Source organism: Nicotiana sylvestris, chromosome 8 (assembly GCF_000393655.2).
Source record: "Nicotiana sylvestris chromosome 8, ASM39365v2, whole genome shotgun sequence".
Taxonomy (NCBI): Eukaryota; Viridiplantae; Streptophyta; class Magnoliopsida; order Solanales; family Solanaceae; genus Nicotiana; species Nicotiana sylvestris.
Genome location: NC_091064.1, coordinates 217,384,618 through 217,403,579, shown reverse-complemented (window position 1 = coordinate 217,403,579; position 18,962 = coordinate 217,384,618). Strand labels below are relative to the sequence as shown.

General features: G+C 32.6%; 3 protein-coding genes across 3 annotated transcripts; 2 read left to right on the top strand and 1 right to left on the bottom strand.

Annotated features, from left to right (window-relative positions):
* The first annotated feature begins 457 nt into the window (after positions 1-457).
* LOC104239992 (transcription repressor MYB6) lies at positions 458-3,369 on the top strand. Its single transcript, XM_009794770.2, has 3 exons — positions 458-677; positions 1,276-1,405; positions 2,432-3,369. Exons 1-3 carry the CDS (start codon positions 545-547, stop codon positions 3,204-3,206), a joined length of 1,038 nt encoding a protein of 345 aa, XP_009793072.1. The 5' UTR covers positions 458-544; the 3' UTR covers positions 3,207-3,369.
* Positions 3,370-8,506: 5,137 nt separating this feature from the next.
* On the top strand, positions 8,507-13,369 carry LOC104239991 (mitogen-activated protein kinase homolog MMK2-like). The gene is made up of 6 exons (XM_009794769.2): positions 8,507-8,913; positions 10,691-10,820; positions 10,905-11,042; positions 11,867-12,199; positions 12,684-12,867; positions 12,972-13,369. The coding sequence occupies exons 1-6, from the start codon at positions 8,738-8,740 to the stop codon at positions 13,151-13,153; spliced, it is 1,143 nt and encodes a 380-aa protein (XP_009793071.1). The 5' UTR covers positions 8,507-8,737; the 3' UTR covers positions 13,154-13,369.
* A 53-nt stretch (positions 13,370-13,422) lies between these two features.
* LOC104239990 (probable polygalacturonase) lies at positions 13,423-18,633 on the bottom strand. Its single transcript, XM_009794768.2, has 6 exons — positions 18,538-18,633; positions 18,114-18,449; positions 15,330-15,450; positions 14,962-15,136; positions 14,569-14,639; positions 13,423-14,328 (listed from the first exon to the last, which is right to left on the bottom strand). The coding sequence occupies exons 1-6, from the start codon at positions 18,571-18,573 to the stop codon at positions 13,619-13,621; spliced, it is 1,449 nt and encodes a 482-aa protein (XP_009793070.1). The 5' UTR covers positions 18,574-18,633; the 3' UTR covers positions 13,423-13,618.
* Between the last annotated feature and the right edge of the window lie 329 nt (positions 18,634-18,962).

Genomic DNA, 18,962 nt, shown 5'->3' with positions numbered 1-18,962 from the left:
TAACTTAAAAGTAAGACATGATAATCTTCTATAGTAGACAAAATTACACTGTATAGAATTTTCAAACTACACTGATATAAGTAAGTTGAATAACGTTTTCCACTGTGATATGAAAACTTACGTACGTAACTTACGCCAGAAAAAAGAACAAGAAAAAGATAGCAACCGAACAAGGCGGCATGGCTGAGGTACGTAAAATATATTGGATCAAGTTGGTTACAGAATACGCATGTCTACGTAGAGGAAGACATAATATGGAATTGAAAGTTTGAAAACCAAGACTTTTTGATACACACACACACACAGAAAGTTGATGGAACGTCATTTTAGGGTTAGATGGAAATTACATGGGGCCAATTCTGAGGGTCCTTTGCAACAGTTCTCTTGTCGGCACTCTTTGAAAGAATCCTTTAAATTTATGGGAGTATTTATAGCAATGGAGATCATCAGAAAACACATTAATCACTTTAATTTGCTTTTTACTAATCATATATAAAGGAGAGATATATAAAAACTAAATAATAAAACAAAGAGAAGTGAGAAAATGGGGCACCATTCATGTTGTAATCAACAAAAGGTAAAGAGAGGTCTTTGGTCCCCTGAAGAAGATGAAAAGCTCATTAGATATATTACAACTCATGGCTATGGCTGCTGGAGTGAAGTCCCTGAGAAAGCTGGTCTTTTCTTTAACTCTTTCTTCTTACATTCTAATATATTAGTTATATACAGTACTTCATCTCTTTCGCTCTATGTGGCACTATTATTGTTCAAAAAGATTCTTTTTTGACCATATTTTTTAGACATTCTTTGAACCGTTTGAACTTAAGATTTATGTCAGAATTTACGTTGAAAATTAAGCAGTTTGATGGGTTGTACTGTGAACCCTGCCACATGAAAGGGAGTGGAAGGAGTATAACGTAGAAGAATTAACCTAAATAGTCGCTCATCCAACTACTTAAACTAGAAATAACCCGTGGAGGTATAATATATGCAGAATTTATGTATTATATATATGCATAATGTGTATTATCAATATATAATTTATGTATATGGCTAATAAAAGTAAACACTAAATATGGACGGCTATTTGTATAGAGAACCCAATGTACAATATTCACTTAACATAATTTACTAATTGTATTTAGTGATATTCATTTCCATTTACCAAAAACCACATTGCTGAATGAAAGTCATTAATTCACCTTTTCCAGTATTTGATGGCTTTTGTTTTAGACACAACTAGTAGGATTTGACTGTTGTTTTTTTTGGGTGCAGGGCTTCAAAGATGTGGAAAGAGTTGTCGATTGAGATGGATCAATTATTTGAGGCCTGATATTAGAAGAGGAAGATTTACCCCTGAAGAGGAGAAGTTGATTATTAGTCTCCATGGAGCTGTAGGCAACAGGTTAATTTTCTTTGTTGCTGAAAATGTCCCAGTCTTGCATTTTAATCTTTTTTCCACTTTAATTTTCTCGAAGTAATGGTAGAGTTATTTTCATATGACGTATAAGTCACATGTTCGACCTGTGAAATCAATTATCGATATTTGTATCAACGTAGGTTGCCTATATTATAATCTCTCGAGGTGCGAACCTTTCCTCAACCCTACCTGAATATAAGATGCTTTGTGCATCTGCTTGTCCTTATTTTCCACTTTAACTTAATATTCTAGCATAGTTAAACTTTCTTTAGTTTCATGTACATTGCTCAACAACAACTTGCGCGGTTCAATATAAGTTTTCCATATATATTGAAATAACTCTTGGTGTATGTAGTGAAGCTTAATTAAGTATTCACTTAATTTAAAGCAACTTGAAGAAATACTCCTTTCCACTTCTATTTTATGTTTCACTTTGAAAGCAAGTTTCTGATTAGATATTGTTTTATATTAATTATGTGCATATGACACACAAATTAAAGCACGCACTCAGAATTTCATTATCTAAACAGTTTCTAAAAAGGCATGCTCAACTGCATTATAATAATGGAGGACGTTAAGGAGGAAACATCAGATGTTTTCAGTTGATAATAATCAAATCAATTAAACAGTTAATCTTACTTTTTTACTCTATTTTATTCTCACTTTGATTTATATTACTAGAGTTCACGGCAACTTACTTGCCATTTGCCATAGAAAAACATAGTGAATTATCAAGAAGAACAACATTATATTATACGTTGTATTTTAAAAATGAATAACACTTTTCTACATTTAAAAACTCGATTGTATCTCTAATAACACATGTTCTTATAGTCGTATGAATATCATGACATGTTCAAAGTACAAGTTTTGAGGGTACTTTTTGTATATTATAAAGTTTTTTTTTTTTAAATTACATGTCGATAATATCATATAAATGAAACAATAGAAAAATTAATAATGATTTCATCCTTTCACATGTTCTATTTTCTAACTATGCAAAAATTGCAGGTGGGCACATATAGCAAGTCATTTACCTGGAAGAACAGATAATGAGATAAAGAATTACTGGAATTCTTGGATAAAAAAGAAGTTAAAAAAGTTTTCAAAGCCATCAACAAATAACACCACTTCTATTACTGATCAACAACAACGATCTCAATTGGCTTATAACACAATTACAACAAGCCAACCAGAAATATTCTTAACTCAAGATATTGGAATGGCAAAATCTCAAGTCCTCCAAGATTCTACCCTATTAATCAATTCTCCAAACCAATTGTTCTTTTTCGACAATGGATCACTAGACACTATGACAAATGTCAACGAAGCTACAATTCGAGGTACTAATAATGCCTCGTTATTCCAAGAAATATCGGTATTGAACTCAGAATTCTGGCAAGTTGATCAACAACAACAACAACATCAAGTACAAATATCGTACACAACGGGAATGGATTCGAATTATTTGCCACCATTGATAGAGACTATGGTATCTCCCATGGAAATACCTAGTAGCAAATATAATAATAATAATATGATAGTGGAAGGGCAAGATAATAATCAGTTGAATGAAGAATGGTCCAGTACTTGTTCGAGGATAACACGCACAAATCGAGAAATGGTCGAGTCGAATGAAGAATGGAGTCAAATAGATACACAACAATGTTGTCCAAGTTATCTATTTTGGGATCAAGAAATAAGATCACTAGGTGGGGATGAAATTATAGACCCAAACACATCAAACAATTTGGGACAGATTTTATCTTCTTTCCCTTCTCTATGATTTGCAATTTCATGAAAGTGAATATTGTCACCCCTTAGTTTTGTGATTTTTTTTTTTTGAATTATTCCGGGAACTTTTTTTATTTTTTTATTTGTGAAATAGATAGAGAGTGAAATTGAAAGGTGTTGTAACAGAATGTTAATTAAAAGTGTTTCTTTGGACATATTCTCAAAATTAAATGACAGGGAATAACGTTGAGTTTGTTGAGATATGTTTTATTTGTCCTTTAATGTGTTTTTTCCTCTTAATTTCAATTTTTAGAATGAGGGTGGGCCGGGGTAATCCAGGGAATAGAAGGGGTACTATCACTTTTAGCCCCCGCCAGAAACTATTTACATTCGGTAGCTGGAAAAGTGTATAAAATTTGTTAATTTTTATATATAACATACCGAATGTGTGTGTGTGTATATATATATATATATATATATATATATATATATATATAATTTATTTATTTTGTTAAATTTTAGTAAGTATTTATTATTGTGTTTAATAAGGGATTGAGTTAGACTGATTTATGACTTTTTAATGTACCAATCAATGTTTATCACACGGGGTAACATGTAATTTTATGTTTTAAGTAATACTTTTACACTACATAAAATTTGAATTCTAAGCTAATTAAGTACCATTCCATATTGGTTAAGAGTAGATTCTAAGAGGAGCTAATTCCTTGATTGGTCATCCAATTTATAGAAGTAACTCATTTGTTTGTCTTATAGCAATAAAATTACTCATGTTTAATCCTACAATTCATCTCGTACATCAAAAGTACTAGAAAATAATATAAATGGCCCCTTAAGATCGAGAGTAGATCTTAAGTTGTCTTGTAAATATACCATTTGTGCAGATTAAATCTTTGAATTTATCGTAACCAAGCATTTTGGATATGCTATTAACACCATTAGCTAAAAATTAACGTGAAATGATATATGTAGCCACTTTTAAGCATGTTATTTAAAATATATTCACATTTTATAATATATATAAAGATTAGTCAATTCGCTCAAATTTCAAGAGACATCATCCTAAAGTTTAAATCTTAAAATTCAAACTTTAGGGTATTGTGCCCTAAATATCGAAAATTGTATCCAGAATTTGAATCTTATGTCTTAAATTTCAAACTAGCAGCTCAAAAATTCAGGATACTTAGTCCTGAAGTTTGGGTGGAATGACTAATCTTTAAATATATTTTAAATTATGAATATATTTTAAACAACATGCTTAAAAGTGACTACTGGTGCATTTCGCCCAAAATTAACGGACTACTTCAGGTCTCAATCTGATCATTGTGGTCCGCTATTGTAGGCCGGTCCACTTTTTCGTTTGGGCCTTTGGAGTAATTGGTTGGGCCTTCTTGTAGTTATTAGGGATTTTTTCCTATGTATACTATAATAGAAATTTATTTATCTATTTTCTCTAGGTTTTATAGTTTTCAAAAAGTATTTAGTTTTTTTTTACAAACTTTATGTATTCCTCCTTAAAAAGCTCTCACCTCATTATTAGCACCTTCAATTAAGGGAATGAATTATATCCATTCCTTTTTTTTTTCTCTACTCCCGTCCCTCCCTTTTCTTCTATGCAGATTTGGAAGCAACTTTTTCTTCCAATATTATTTCACCAATTTTTTTCTTCCAATTTCTCGAAAACTCTATACAAGATACTCGTTTCTGGTATAAGAAGGCACAAGAAAAATACAAATGGACAAAAAAAGTCTTGAACAAAAAAAGAAGAAGCCATACTCGCCATAGAAATGGAACCAAGGAAATAGTTAATTTTTTGTACGGTAACATTTTCGATCCTATACAATTTTGAAGATACATCCTAGTAATTATAGGAAATCTAAAAATTTTATACCCGTACATGTTACTACTCTAAAAGCTAATATAATTCTAACACAAGATTGTATTGTAATTGTATCATTATTGTATCAAGTATTCTTTCATGTTGATGCATCAAATACAATTCAGATACAAATATGATATAATCCTGAAAGAATTCTTATACAATTACGATACAACTTAAAACCAATTCTAAACTTAAACTGAATCAATATCGTATTATACTTGTATTAGTCATGTATCATGTGTTGTTTTAGGTACAAATTGTGATACAATTATGTTACAATCGTGATACAATTCTTAATTATGATACAATTTCGATCTTTCATCTTTTTCAAGTTTCAATATAAAACATCCACCTAGAACCAACTCTAAACTTAAATTATGATATAATATTATATTATAATAGTATTAGTATTGTATCAGAATTGTCTTAGGTATTGATGTATCAAATACAATTCAGATACAATTATGATATATTTATCATCAATCGTAATACAATTCCGAAACTTCTTCTTTCTCGAGTTTTATTCTGAAATTCTACCTAAAACCAACTTTAAACTTAACCAATCTCCCTTAAAATTGAGATATGAACCCTAAAGGATATTTTCAATTGTTTTCAAGAACACCTAATCCAAAAAAATCACAAATTCGTAAAATCCGGATATCTAATTCAAAGTTTCGAAACTTTTTAATAGTATGCCAATGGCAGACCTTCTACCTACAATTTCAGAGATAATATCACTGGATTTGTCAATAGTTGAAACTTTTTAATGGTTGTTGATAGAAGTGATTCACAGAAATATATAATGTTATTAGAGAGATAATAGTTTTATTTGTATGAGAGAGAGAGAGAGAGAGAGAGAGAGAGAGAGAGAGAGAGAGAGAGAGAGAGAGAGAGAGAGAGAGATTGATTTGTATGAAAGAGAAAATGACTTTAAAATCTTTTGAAATTGGGAAGAAAATCGTGTTTGTAGGAGGTTGTTTAAGCTGATAGATGGGGATGAGGGATACAATTACAAATTAATCCCTATATTTAGGGGATCCTTCTTTTATCCTGATTTTGTACATAAATAGTAAATATAGATACATAAAGAAATTTTTAACGAACATAAAGAAAAGTAGTTAATAAGTTTCTAATATAGTATAGCTAGGTAAATATCCCTAGTTATTATTCAGGAGAAATTCAGAAATAACCTGATTTACAAGTGGTCATTTAAAAATAGCCACAGTTTCAAAAGTAATCGAAATTTAGCTACTTTTCATGTAAAGATAAATCTGAATAAAGACACTGTTCAAAATCCGGAAAATACTCCAACATAATATACTGGAGTTCTAGCATAAGTATACTGGAACTCCAGTATATTATAATGGAGTTCCAACATAAGTATACTGGAACTCCAGCATATTATAATAGAGTTCCTGCTTTAGTATACTAGAACTCCAGCATAATATACCGGAGTTACAGTATAATATACCGGTCCAACATAATATGCTAGAAGTTCATACATATGTGCTCCAATCTTTAGTATATTATGCTGGAACTTTCCGCGTGTTGGAGTTCCAGCATAATATGCTGGAAGTTCATACACAGGTGCACCAATCTCCAGTATATTATGTTGGATCGGTTCCTGTTGCAGCAAAATAATGGCTATTTTTCAATAACTTTACAAATCCTGGCTATTTTTGAATGACCAGTCCGAAAACTGACTAGCCCGTGCTATTTTTACTTATTATTCATTTTTTCTAATTTATTAAAAAAACTTCTTTCGGAATTTAGTCTATGTTACTAGAAAACCTTCTCTCTGTGTTATGACAAGAATAATTGTCCTCTTAGAAATATTAAAAGAGAACATGCTGTTTTATTGCTGTTATTTTATTATGTATTTTTATGGTACTAATATATCGGTTCCTGTTGCATTTTTTGAGTCAAGGGTCTCCTGGAAACAGCCTCTCTATCCTTCGGTGTAGGGGTAAGATCTGCGTACATATTACCCTCCCCAGACCATACTTGTGGGATTATACTGGATCGTTGTTGTTGTTGTTGTTAGAAATATTAAAAGAGGACATGAAAGGACAAAAAGTTCCCTTCATACCAAAGGATCCAGAGAATTTGAAGTTTAGCTAGTTTTGTCAAAATTTATCTGGGTTTAGATTCTATAAAAAAGATCAAATAGATTTAGTATCTATCATTCAAATATTACCTCGATGTCTGTTGACACCCTAAATATTACGTAATAATATCAGTTTTTGTTAAATGGGAGTAATTTTCTGGTTTATCTTCCCCAACAACCCTCTATCTTTTCCTGTTCTTTTCTTTTCTTTTATCTCTTTTTTTTTTTTTTTTTTTTTTTTGACCTTTTTGAATACAATCCATTTAGGTCTTTATAACAGTTAATCTTTATTACAATATTTCATAATAATGGTCAAGTTATCTTTGGTAATAATTTTATGTTATGTTATAATATTATTTTTTAATAATAATATTTTATTATAATAGTAAAAGATTAAGTATCAAAATAAATAATACTATTATAAAAAGGTTTAACTATATCATGTCTAATCTCCTTGAGAAACCTCATCAGTAGGTGGACAAGAGTATTTTTAACGACAAGTTGGTCCTTGGAATAGGACTTCCGGCTGGTTGACCGAAGAATTATTCTTCTTTATATTCATTTTCAACTACTTTATCTGATTAAATATTTATGTACAGACTTCTTTAATACAAATTTATTGAAAAAACAGGATGAGTTGCACAAATTTTAATAAAAGATTCAAACATTTTTCAGTAGAGTTAGTAGAGAAGGCGAGAGGCTCAACTTGATCTTGCCTACTAGATTATCTTGCGAATATAAGAGCCTGTTTGGCCATGAATTTTTTTTACCTTTTTCTGAATTTTTTTTTTATTTTTTTTTCAAAATCAATATTTGACCATAAAATTTTAAATTTTCATTTGAAAATGAATTTTGAAATTTTTCAAAAATTGAAAAAACTCAGATCACTCACAAAAATTCAAAAACAACCCAAAATTATATTCATGTCCAAACACAACTCTACTTTTCAAATACCATTTTCACTTGAATTTTTTTTTTACTTTTTTCGGATTTTTTACAATTCTTATGTCCAAACGCCCACTAAGTATTTGGACCGGAACAAATCACTTTTAAATTAGAAAAATGAAAATATTCCTCACCATCAGAGGAAAACATTAAGAGAATTATTGAAAAAAAGAAAATAATTACCCAAATAATTATTGAAGGAAAAGATTTCTTAATGTATACACTGTTTTATCCTATTTTAAGTGACATGTTTTTCTTTTTACTTTTTTACAAAATAATAACATATTTTTATATTTAAATAATTTAATTTTAAACTTTTTATTTTACTTTTAATATGATAAATTGTTGAGCTCATAAATTTTAATTTTTAAAAAATGGCCGCACAAATGGCATGGGGAGAGTATTATTTTCGCATTTCCCCATAGTGAAGACTGAAGTCTACTCAGCTCACGGATATTCAAAGCCGTGTTTACTGTTTCGAATATTCCAATGGCTTAAATTCAAAAAATTAATTTCACAAACATATATACATCACCAACGAGCCTCCGTCAAACACCGCTAGAACCGGCGACTTCCTCCGCCGCCGGCTGCTTGCACCATCAGTGCTCTTATCCATCGCGACGCCGTCGTCATGGCTAATCAAATCGGCGGAGCTTCAAGCAACGGCAATAGTCGTGAAATCAGAGGAGTGCTCATACACGGCGGTAAATACGTTCGTTACAATGTGTACGGTAACTTATTTGAAGTCTCCAGCAAATACGTTCCTCCTATTCGTCCCATCGGCCGCGGCGCTTACGGCCTCGTATGGTATGTCTTCTGTAAAAAGTTTAAATTTTTTGAGAATAACACTTAATTATTCCCTCCGTCCCATTTTTTGTGGCACTGCTTGATTTGACGGAGTTTTGTTGGAAAACTAATTCAAAGTTGTAGTAGGAAACCTTAGTTATTTAGGATTATATGATTTGCAGTTAGAATAAATATAGTAATAGGCTTTCCTGTTTCTAGTTGAAATAGGTTTCATACTATTATAAATAAGGGTATCGATAGCTTATTTTATGTGTGAAGAAAATAAAGAATTATAGAGATCAATTAGAAATTTTATAATAAAATATTTTCCTTCATATTGATACCAGAGCTTCTACCATCTTAGGAAAGAATCAAGTAGCTTCTGCCGGCGGGCGGCACTAGTCAATGTGTGCCGCCCGCCTGGCCAAAAAATATGTTGGCAAAATCATAGATAATTATCGACAAAATTAGGTTATTCGATGAAAAGTTTCATGACAGATTCAAGAATAAAAAAATAAGTTTAAAGAGGTGCAAACAAATATGGCACAAGATGAAGAAACTATTCTCTAAAAGTTGGAGAAGTTTAAAAAAAGTTGGAAGTTGACTATGTGTTTCAACAAAATTGGGTGTTGGTGACAAAGTGCATTAACGGTTGGTGACAAAGTGCATCAACGTGAGTTGGAGACAGGTGCTTCAACAAAATTTGGTGTTGATGACAAAGTGCATCAACGGTTGGTGACAAAGTGCATTAACGTGAGTGGGAGACATGTGCTTCAACAAAATTGAGTGTTGATGACAAAATGCATCAACGGTTGGTGACAAAGTGCATCAATGTGCGTTAGAGACAAGTGCTTCAACAAAATTAGGTGTTGGTTGTCAAGTGCATTAACAGGAGTTGGAGACAGGTGCTTCAACAAAATTGAGTGTTGGTGACAAAGTGCATCAATAGGAGTTGAAGATAGGTGCTTCAACAAAAATTGGTAGTTGGTGGCAAAGTACATCAACAAGAGTTGAAGATAAGTGCTTCAACAAAATCGAGGGATGAAGACATGCGCTTCATCAAAAGTGAGAGTTGGAGAGAAGTGCTCCAACATAACTGCACAACGACAAGTCAGACGTATACAACTTTGAATTACGGGAGAATATTGGAAAACTAATTCAAAGTTGTAGTAGGAAACCTTAGTTATTTAGGATTTGATTTATTTAATTCATGTCTAAATATTATTTGCAGTTAGAATAAATATAGGAATAGACTTTCCTGTTACTAGTTGAAATAAGTTTCATACTATTATAAATAAGGGTATTGATAGCTTATTTTATGTGTGGAGAAAATAAAGAATTGTAGAGAGCTTTCAGAGAATTTTATAAAGATATTTTTCCTTCAAGTTTAAAGAAAAATATATTTTTCAAACTTGTAGTGTAAAACGAGTCATTGACATTTGTGTAATATTTGGTAAAAGGTGAAGTCTAAAGTTAAATTGTTTCTAAGTAGAGAAATGTGTATTTATAAACTAAACAGGAAAGCATGCCTCATAAAATGGGATGGAACGGGGATATGTTTTTCACATGCTCTTTATGTGTAGGACAAATTATTTTTAGTGTGTGGAAATGTTTTGAATGTCAAATGTGAACGGTTTGTCCAAAAGTTTAAGCTGTTAAAAAGAATATATTTTTCTGAATTATTTTTTCCCTCGAATCTCCTTGTACCTATTATTTTTGCTCTTATTTAACCAAGTTTGGGGCATTTATATGATGGAATAATCATTTCTTTTTCTTTTTCTTTTTTGCTATTTGTTAGTGCTGCTATAAATTCAGAGACGCGTGAGGAAGTTGCGATTAAGAAAATAGGAAATGCGTTTGATAATAAAATCGATGCAAAGAGGACATTGAGAGAAATTAAGCTACTTCGGCACATGGAACACGAGAATGTAAGTGGATTGTGCTCGTATCTGGTGATTAGTATGTGAAAGAGTTCGATTTATTGCTTCATTAAGTTTGGTAAAAAATATCAGGTTATCGCGATCAAAGATATCATAAGACCGCCAAAGGAAGAGGCTTTCAATGATGTGTACATAATTTATGAATTGATGGATACTGACCTTCATCAGATTATTCGGTCTGAACAGCCTTTGACGAATGATCACTGCCAGGTTTTTCTCTTCCTTGAGAATTCGGTTACTAGATATTTATGATTTGTCTAGATATCATTGCTATTAGTTTCTAATATGAAGTTGAGGCAAAGTTGATTTGTCTGATGCGAGTTGTAGGATTTAGAAACCAACTATGCATATATTACTTCTGCAAGTTTTGGTGCTGCTTTAACATCATTTCCTAGTTAATCAACTTGGATGAGATCAACGAAATGATGGAGAAAGAAAATCTTATGATCGTATATGGTTATGGTTCTGTTTAGGGAACTAGATTAATAAGTTTTATTTTGCTAAAAAATTGTCTGTATTGGGTGGGCATTCCTTGTCATTCTTTAATGTGACTGGTAAGTTGAAGAAGAATTCCCTTCTCTTTTTTCTTGGTTCTCTTACTGCTTACTAGTATAAGCTACTCTTTTGCCCATTCATACTTATACTATGACTTTGAGACAGGTGTTATTCTTTGCTGTACAAATAAAAGATGGGGGGGGGGGGTTTATTAGTCAGACACTTAGTGATGGCGGTTACTGATAATGATTTTTAGGAAGTATTAATGACTAGGTTGCTCTGTCATAAGAATCTCTCCCTTCTCCCAATGATGTTATCAATCCTGCTATTGTAGTTCTGGCCTTATTCTGGCATGCTAAGCTAGATTATTAGGAGTATACAGTATTTTCTTTTAATAATGTGAAGGAAAGCCTGGAAGTTGGTCCAGCTTCCACTGAGAACATTCAAAATACCTCTTTCTTTCCTAAAGTTACTCTGGCACACTGCTGTTACCTTGCCTGCATCTGAATAGTTGGATAACATGCGATTTAATTTTGCAGTACTTCATGTATCAGCTATTACGTGGACTGAAATATGTACACTCAGCAAATGTCTTACATCGTGATCTTAAGCCAAGCAATTTGCTCCTAAATGCAAATTGCGACCTCAAGATTGGAGACTTCGGATTGGCGAGGACAACTTCTGAGACAGATTTCATGACTGAGTATGTTGTCACTCGCTGGTATCGGGCACCTGAATTGCTCCTTAACTGTTCAGTATACACTGCAGCAATTGATGTTTGGTCTGTTGGTTGTATTCTTGGTGAAATAATGACGAGAGAACCTTTGTTTCCTGGAAAAGATTATGGACATCAGCTGAGACTCATTACTGAGGTAAAAGTCACTTCAAATTCTTTTATGGTTTGCAATACATTTTCAAAGACCTTTAGCAGGAACCTGATTAAGAAAAAAAATTTATTTGGAAGAGTAAATTAAGTTGATCCAGTGACAATCTACCTGCATGTTTTGAAGTGGAAAAGTTATTAGGAGATTGAGACCTGAAAGAACCTCCTCTTTTCTTTTTCATTTCCCCTCCTTTTTAAATTGAAACTAGTCCTAAGCATTCCCATCCTCTGAAGCTGGGAGTTGAGAGTGCTTCCCAGTGCTATAACCAGCGATATGATGTAATTCCATGCAGACAATGCTTTCAAATGTTCATCGATTAAGTAAATCATTTCAAATTTTCACAACGGGTTCAAGAAATGAAGGTCTGACTTCAAAGCAACCTTTCGATATATATGGGACATTTTTTCTAGTTATGAAGCTGTTTGATCTGCTTATTGTTCCCAGCTTCAATTTTGTTTCTTCTGTCTTGAAGCTACTAGGTTCTCCTGATGATGCCAGCCTTCGATTTCTGAGAAGTGATAATGCCCGAAGATATGTCCAACTGCTTCCTCAATATCCTAAGCAACAATTCTCTGCAAGATTTCCCAACATGTCACCTTTGGCTATTGATTTACTTGAAAAGATGCTTGTCTTTGACCCAACCAGACGAATTACAGGTGAAGCACCGAAATTTTGACCTCAACCTTTGCATGATTTATTTTCCATTTTTAGTCCATCCTGTTTACCTCGTGTATGTTCGATTTTCTTTCTCTATGTGCAGTTGATGAGGCTCTGTGTCACCCATTTTTGTCATCTCTTCATGACATCAACGATGAGCCGATTTGTCCCAGGCCTTTCAGTTTTGATTTTGAGCAGCCCTCAATCACTGAAGAAAATATCAAGGAACTGATTTGGAAGGAGTCCGTGAAGTTCTACCCAGACTTTGTTGAACTAAAAATATGACTGGTTGTCCTGGATTATGTATCATATGTAGGAAGTATTTTTCTTACTTCAATACATTTTTTAAGTTATGTTTAACGGGAAGAGAGAGCTGACTTAAAACTGATATCGCGATTTCTGTACTTCAATGTGAGATATTTATCAGGAGTGCTGGTGTTTGCGAAGGTCTAAAATCTAACGTTGTATCTTGGTTCTGTTCAATGACTATTCAGTTTACCACATTGTGAACTTGGAATGCTTGTAAAACACTACAAGAGCTTAATTACACGTACTCACCAACAATCTTCTTTCTATAATTTGTCCTTGAAATTTTGGCTGCAATAACTGATAGCATTTACAAATATGTAAAAGTTACAGATATTAGCATGGATCAATAATCATGCACAGTTCAGAGGTGTTAAACAACAGAATGATAAAACTCTTTATAATATGATCTTCCTTTTGATGGCATTCTTATGCATTGATGTGTTAATACAGTTTCTTCCTGCAGGAACACGTTTGAACTTTCATATCATCAATTGGTAAGTTCTCTGTTGGAAAATTACAGGGCGAAACGTTCTCTGTTCCCTGATCTGGCAATAACTCACAAGGCTGAGGTACTACACCACTTGAAATCCCCGAAATATCTGTACAATTCCAAGCCAGTTTCTTTGCTTTAGGCGCCAACTCAATCGTGACATTTGATATGCAAATTCCAGTAAACGGATCACCAGAAATTCCTGCAAGCTTGGCAGCAATGGTCACATTCTCAGCAACCATATCGCGGTAATTGATATTATCAATCACAGGTAATGCATTTGGATCATAATTGTTATCAGGGTGAGAACCATAATCTCCTGTCATCCAGAATACATATTTCATGGTTTTCATTGTCACACCTTTAACATATACATCCTTCACGTATCCACCTCGTCCTACTGCAGTCTTGATTCGAACCCCTGATTCTGTATCGATTGCTACAATGTCCTCTGCCCTAACATCCTGAATTCCTCCTGACATCTCACTGCCTAATGCAATTGTAGCACTGGTTGGAGAAATGCAGGTGATTCGCCTTATAGCGAGCTGCTTTGTTGGCATCCCAAATGCAACTCCATACTCGTCCCAACCACTCTTAACAGCAATGCAATCATCTCCAGAGACAATGTAACAGTCTTCTATTCTAGTATTTATGCAAGAATCTGCAAATTAGACTTGGTTTTAATAGAAAATACATAGTAATCACGAAGGCCGGAGTGACAATTTATATACTGACAGTGTAAAAGATTACACTATTAGGTCATTCTAAAGAAAACTGCAGGTAATACTCCATAGAAAAGTGGGATTAATAACCTAGAAAATGACGCAGAATACCTATTATATGAAACCTTATTGTCACTCAAACTAATTAAAACATTAGTAAACACTAATGCAAGATTTACCAGGGTTAATCCCATCAGTATTTGGAGATCTGACTGGTGCAAGAATAGTGATGCCTTGGATAATAATATTGCTGCATTCACAAAGAAATCGAGTTTTTTGCGTTAGTTATTATTGATCTAGAAGAAAACAATATTGAACTATTGGAAATCAAGTGGGCTTTGGACATAAAAATTGTGAAATTCCGGGAAAAAAAAATCAACGATATTTGAAAATTAGAGTTGTGTTTGGACATGAATACAATTTGGAGTTGTTTTTGTGAGTGCTTTGAAGTGAAAATTTTGGAAAACAGCTTTTTAGCGTTTTTCAAATGTTGAAAAATTCAACTTGACACTGATTCCGGAAAAAATGAATTTTTTTTATGGCCAAACGGGTCCCAAGATTAATTTTATTACCTGCAATATACAGGATGGACATTCCATGAAGGAGAATTAACCAATGTAAGACTAGAGATTTGAATGTTATCAGAGTACATAATTTCTATCAGATATGGCCTTGTATATTGTAGTTCTTTTTTGTGGAATTTGTCCCACCATAGCTGCCCTTGACCATCAATTGTTCCATTTTCCCCTGAGTGAATTTCAAAGTAAAATTACATGATTTAGCAAACAAAATGACATCAAAGAAATATTCCGTTACGCAATGGACAATAACCTCACCAAAAAAGTAGCCGGATTAAGAGTTCCAGCTACCAATTTTCGATGTGAATTCGGATATAGATTTTCGATATGAGAAATGCAACAGTGATATAAAATGAGAGTACCTGTGATGACAACATCAGTGAGGTTTGTTCCAAAAATAAGACTAATGAATCTACCTCCGTCAGTATCCCTTCCTCGACCGTAGGACGGCAGCGGTGCAATCACCGGATAATCATTTTCGTCCTAAGCGGAAGGAAGAACATCAGGAAATCAGTGAGATAGAAAAATTGGAAGAAGAAAAAAAAACAAAGTTTCCATTGAAAATCATTTGTTTTGAATGACACGAAATCTTTCTTCAGTGTCACTGAGGTAACTGAAATTTTAAACCAGATAAAATTAGAATAGTGAACTTTTTTTCCAAAATTTTTGTAGGATGAAGCTGGTTAATGTTTATTCTTTTACGTGTTGTTTAGTTCAGCTTGCGTGCATCTCGATTATTTCTCTGGGTATTCATTACCTCCTATCAATAAAGTTATGGAGCAATTTTACTCACTAAAACTTGGGCAAGAGCAACAAAGCATGTGGTTCTCTTGGACAAGGGTGAAGTTATGTGTGGCCAAGGATAATTGTTGAAAAATTATACTGCATATAAAATAAAATATTACTTATTTCTATTGATTTTAAAAAAATGGAATTTGAACATTCTTATTGAATATTCTGGTTTTGCCACTGCTTTTGAACCTTCCCCAGATGCTACCAGCATGCTCCGAAAGACCACATATGGTAGCTTTGAATGTGATCCCCAAGTTATAGAAAATGGACAAAATTTAGTTCACGTGATGAATAATTCAGAAAATACAAACAGTATCCTCGGCTTAATCATCCACGTTTATTGCCCACATCCTAGATTATCAGTACGAGGCATTTAATATTACGTTTTTTTTCCTCTTTAGCTACTTGCTAGGGATATCACGAAAGAGGCATAATCGGATAAGATTTTAAGAATTAACCTCGCTCTTCAAAATTAGTATTTAATGTGACTTAGTTTGACTCGATATTGAGTTTGATAAAGAAAATTATGACTTCTACAATTTATAATCTTAAACATAACATAACATTTATGTAGTTATAAAAGCTTTTAATAAAGATTCAAATTTAAAGTTTAAAGTAAAATTATTTTTCAAATATGAAAACATGTCATTCTTGTTTATCAAACCATTTATAATATGTATGGACTCTCCACTATTTTAGTTTAAGTATTATTGCGCCAAAAACTATTTATATTTGGTAGCCAACAACGACAAAAAATTCAGTGTATTTCCATAAATGAGGTCTGGGGAGGCTAGCGTGTATGCAGAACTTATCCCTATATTATAAAGATAGGGAGGCTGTTTCCGATAAATCCTCGGCTCAGGCACAGTGGACATAGGATATAAAATTTGTATAAAAAACAAATATTTTTTCGATTATTATTTTAAGAACGACTATGCAATATTATTTTTCCTAAAATAAATAAAACTAAATTCTGGAGAACGTACAGTTCTTGGATTAATGTTATCATGGATTTGGACTCATTAGCCGAACGATATTCTCACCGCATAGTGCGCCTTTTGTACCACTCTCAGTTGATTGCATTCACGGACTAGAAAATAAGATATACAAATTGTACACTCTTTTGAATGTTGTATTTAATACTGAACTATTTGATCCCTAGTCCTCTCGGTAATAATTCAACATTCAACAAGGTGTACAATTTAGCCTTTTCGAAAAGTGCCAGCACATAATACTAAGTCAATTCTAAAAAATATATACATAAAATATTTAATTTGACGAAAAAACTATGAATTCATGTGCCCCATATATTTGTCTATAATCCGCCCTGCCCCAAAGGATTATCACTAGAATAATAGTAGGTCACATGAAGCTGGTCCGGCGCCTCTAAAAGTACATTCTCACCACTAAACTAGTGTTGTTACATTTTAGCCAATGTCACAATCAAGTAGTGTGATGGGATGATGCTGTACATGAACCGGGTTGGTTCGGATTTTATCAAAATTAAACCAAACCAACTATATCGGTTTGGATTGGTTCGGTTTTGTGACGTTTTTTCGGGTTTTCGGGTTTTTTTTGTTACATGAATATTATTTCAATCTTATTTTGTTACAATTATAGATAAAACTTTGATAAGTGAATATATGTTTAGTAAATATGGAAAAAAATTGACAAACATATAATCTATTAAAATATTCTAATCGGAGAATTTTTTTAGTAACACATAATAGTTATTTTCTCAGTCGTCTAACAATAAATTTTCGTTAATTTACGCTTTCAAGGTTAATACATGAGAGGATCCCAAATATTTCTACATTTTCTAAAGAAAATTCACTATAAAGTCTTAAAAATATAAATAAAATTTATATATTTATATGTCGGTTTGGTTCGGGTTTTTTTACTCAATACCAAACCAAGTCAAACCAAACCTAGTCGAATTTTTTAATCGGGTTGGTTTGGTTTTTCGATTTAGTGTAGTTTTTCGGTTCGGTTTGAACACCCTAGGATGATCGATTAGATTCCTTTATTATTCAACAAAGATGTTTGGGATTTGAGATCTGAAAATAAAGAAACTTCATATATAGAGTGTTTTTCCATTTAATCAAACCTACACGGTGCACCTATGATTTAGTCGGACTAGTAAGTTTCGGATACAAAATGGTTCCTCTATCTAACACACAAAATTTTTCAAATCAATATTGTAATATTGTTATTTTGAATACGGATACAATTATAAACAAAAAAAATAAAATGTATGTAGAATTATCTATTGGTGAAGCACATTAATTCATGTATTCAAAAGCTGATAACCGATTCCAAAAAAAGGAGGAATTGGCTAAGAACAAAACTGTTACCTGAGAAGCGAGAAGAACGGCGTCTTTATCGAGATACAAAGTAAAATGGCTAGTCAAATTAAAACTCCCCGTCAACCATTTTCCGGCGGGTACATATAGCATCGAACCACCGTCTGATTGAAACTGACTCAAATGATCAACGGCTGATTTAAAAGCGTTAGTGTTCAACGTCGTTCCGTCACCAACTCCTCCGAAATCCGTCAATGAAGCGGTGTGTGCTCTGCAACTTATGGCGGAATACTCTACTGTTTCCCATTTGTGTACTTTATGACGGCCGTGAACGTTGCCTAACGCCGTTAGAATCACCACTGCTAGTAGTAAACTCCTGTGAATTGCCTATAAGAAAAAATTTAACAAAATGAGAAGAAGAAAAAAAGAAGAAATAAAAGGGAAAGAAAGAAAAATGGGAAGAGAGAGGCTTTACAGGAATGTTTCTAAGAGTGATAATTAGAAACTCCATTGTTATGTCAGTTGTGCTTCACTGATTTTTCAGCATATATATATATATAAAACTTTTAACACCAAGTCAGTTTACTTAAAAAGATAATTACAAGTAATTGCCTTAAAAAATATATTCTTTAATTTGAAAAATAAGACAAATTAATTGTTATAACAAGTTAAAATATGTAAATTATGTAATTGTACTAAATACTTCCTCCGTACGAAAAAATGATGTGATTTCCTTATTAGTGTGTTGCATAAATAATGTCGTCCTTCTGAATTTGAAAACAGTTTAACTTAAAATTCTTATTTTATACTTAATAACAATCTTTTACAGTTATACAAATGTTACAACACATATTTATAGTTAAACATTTCTATAACATCCTGTTCGTTTGGATATTTTTT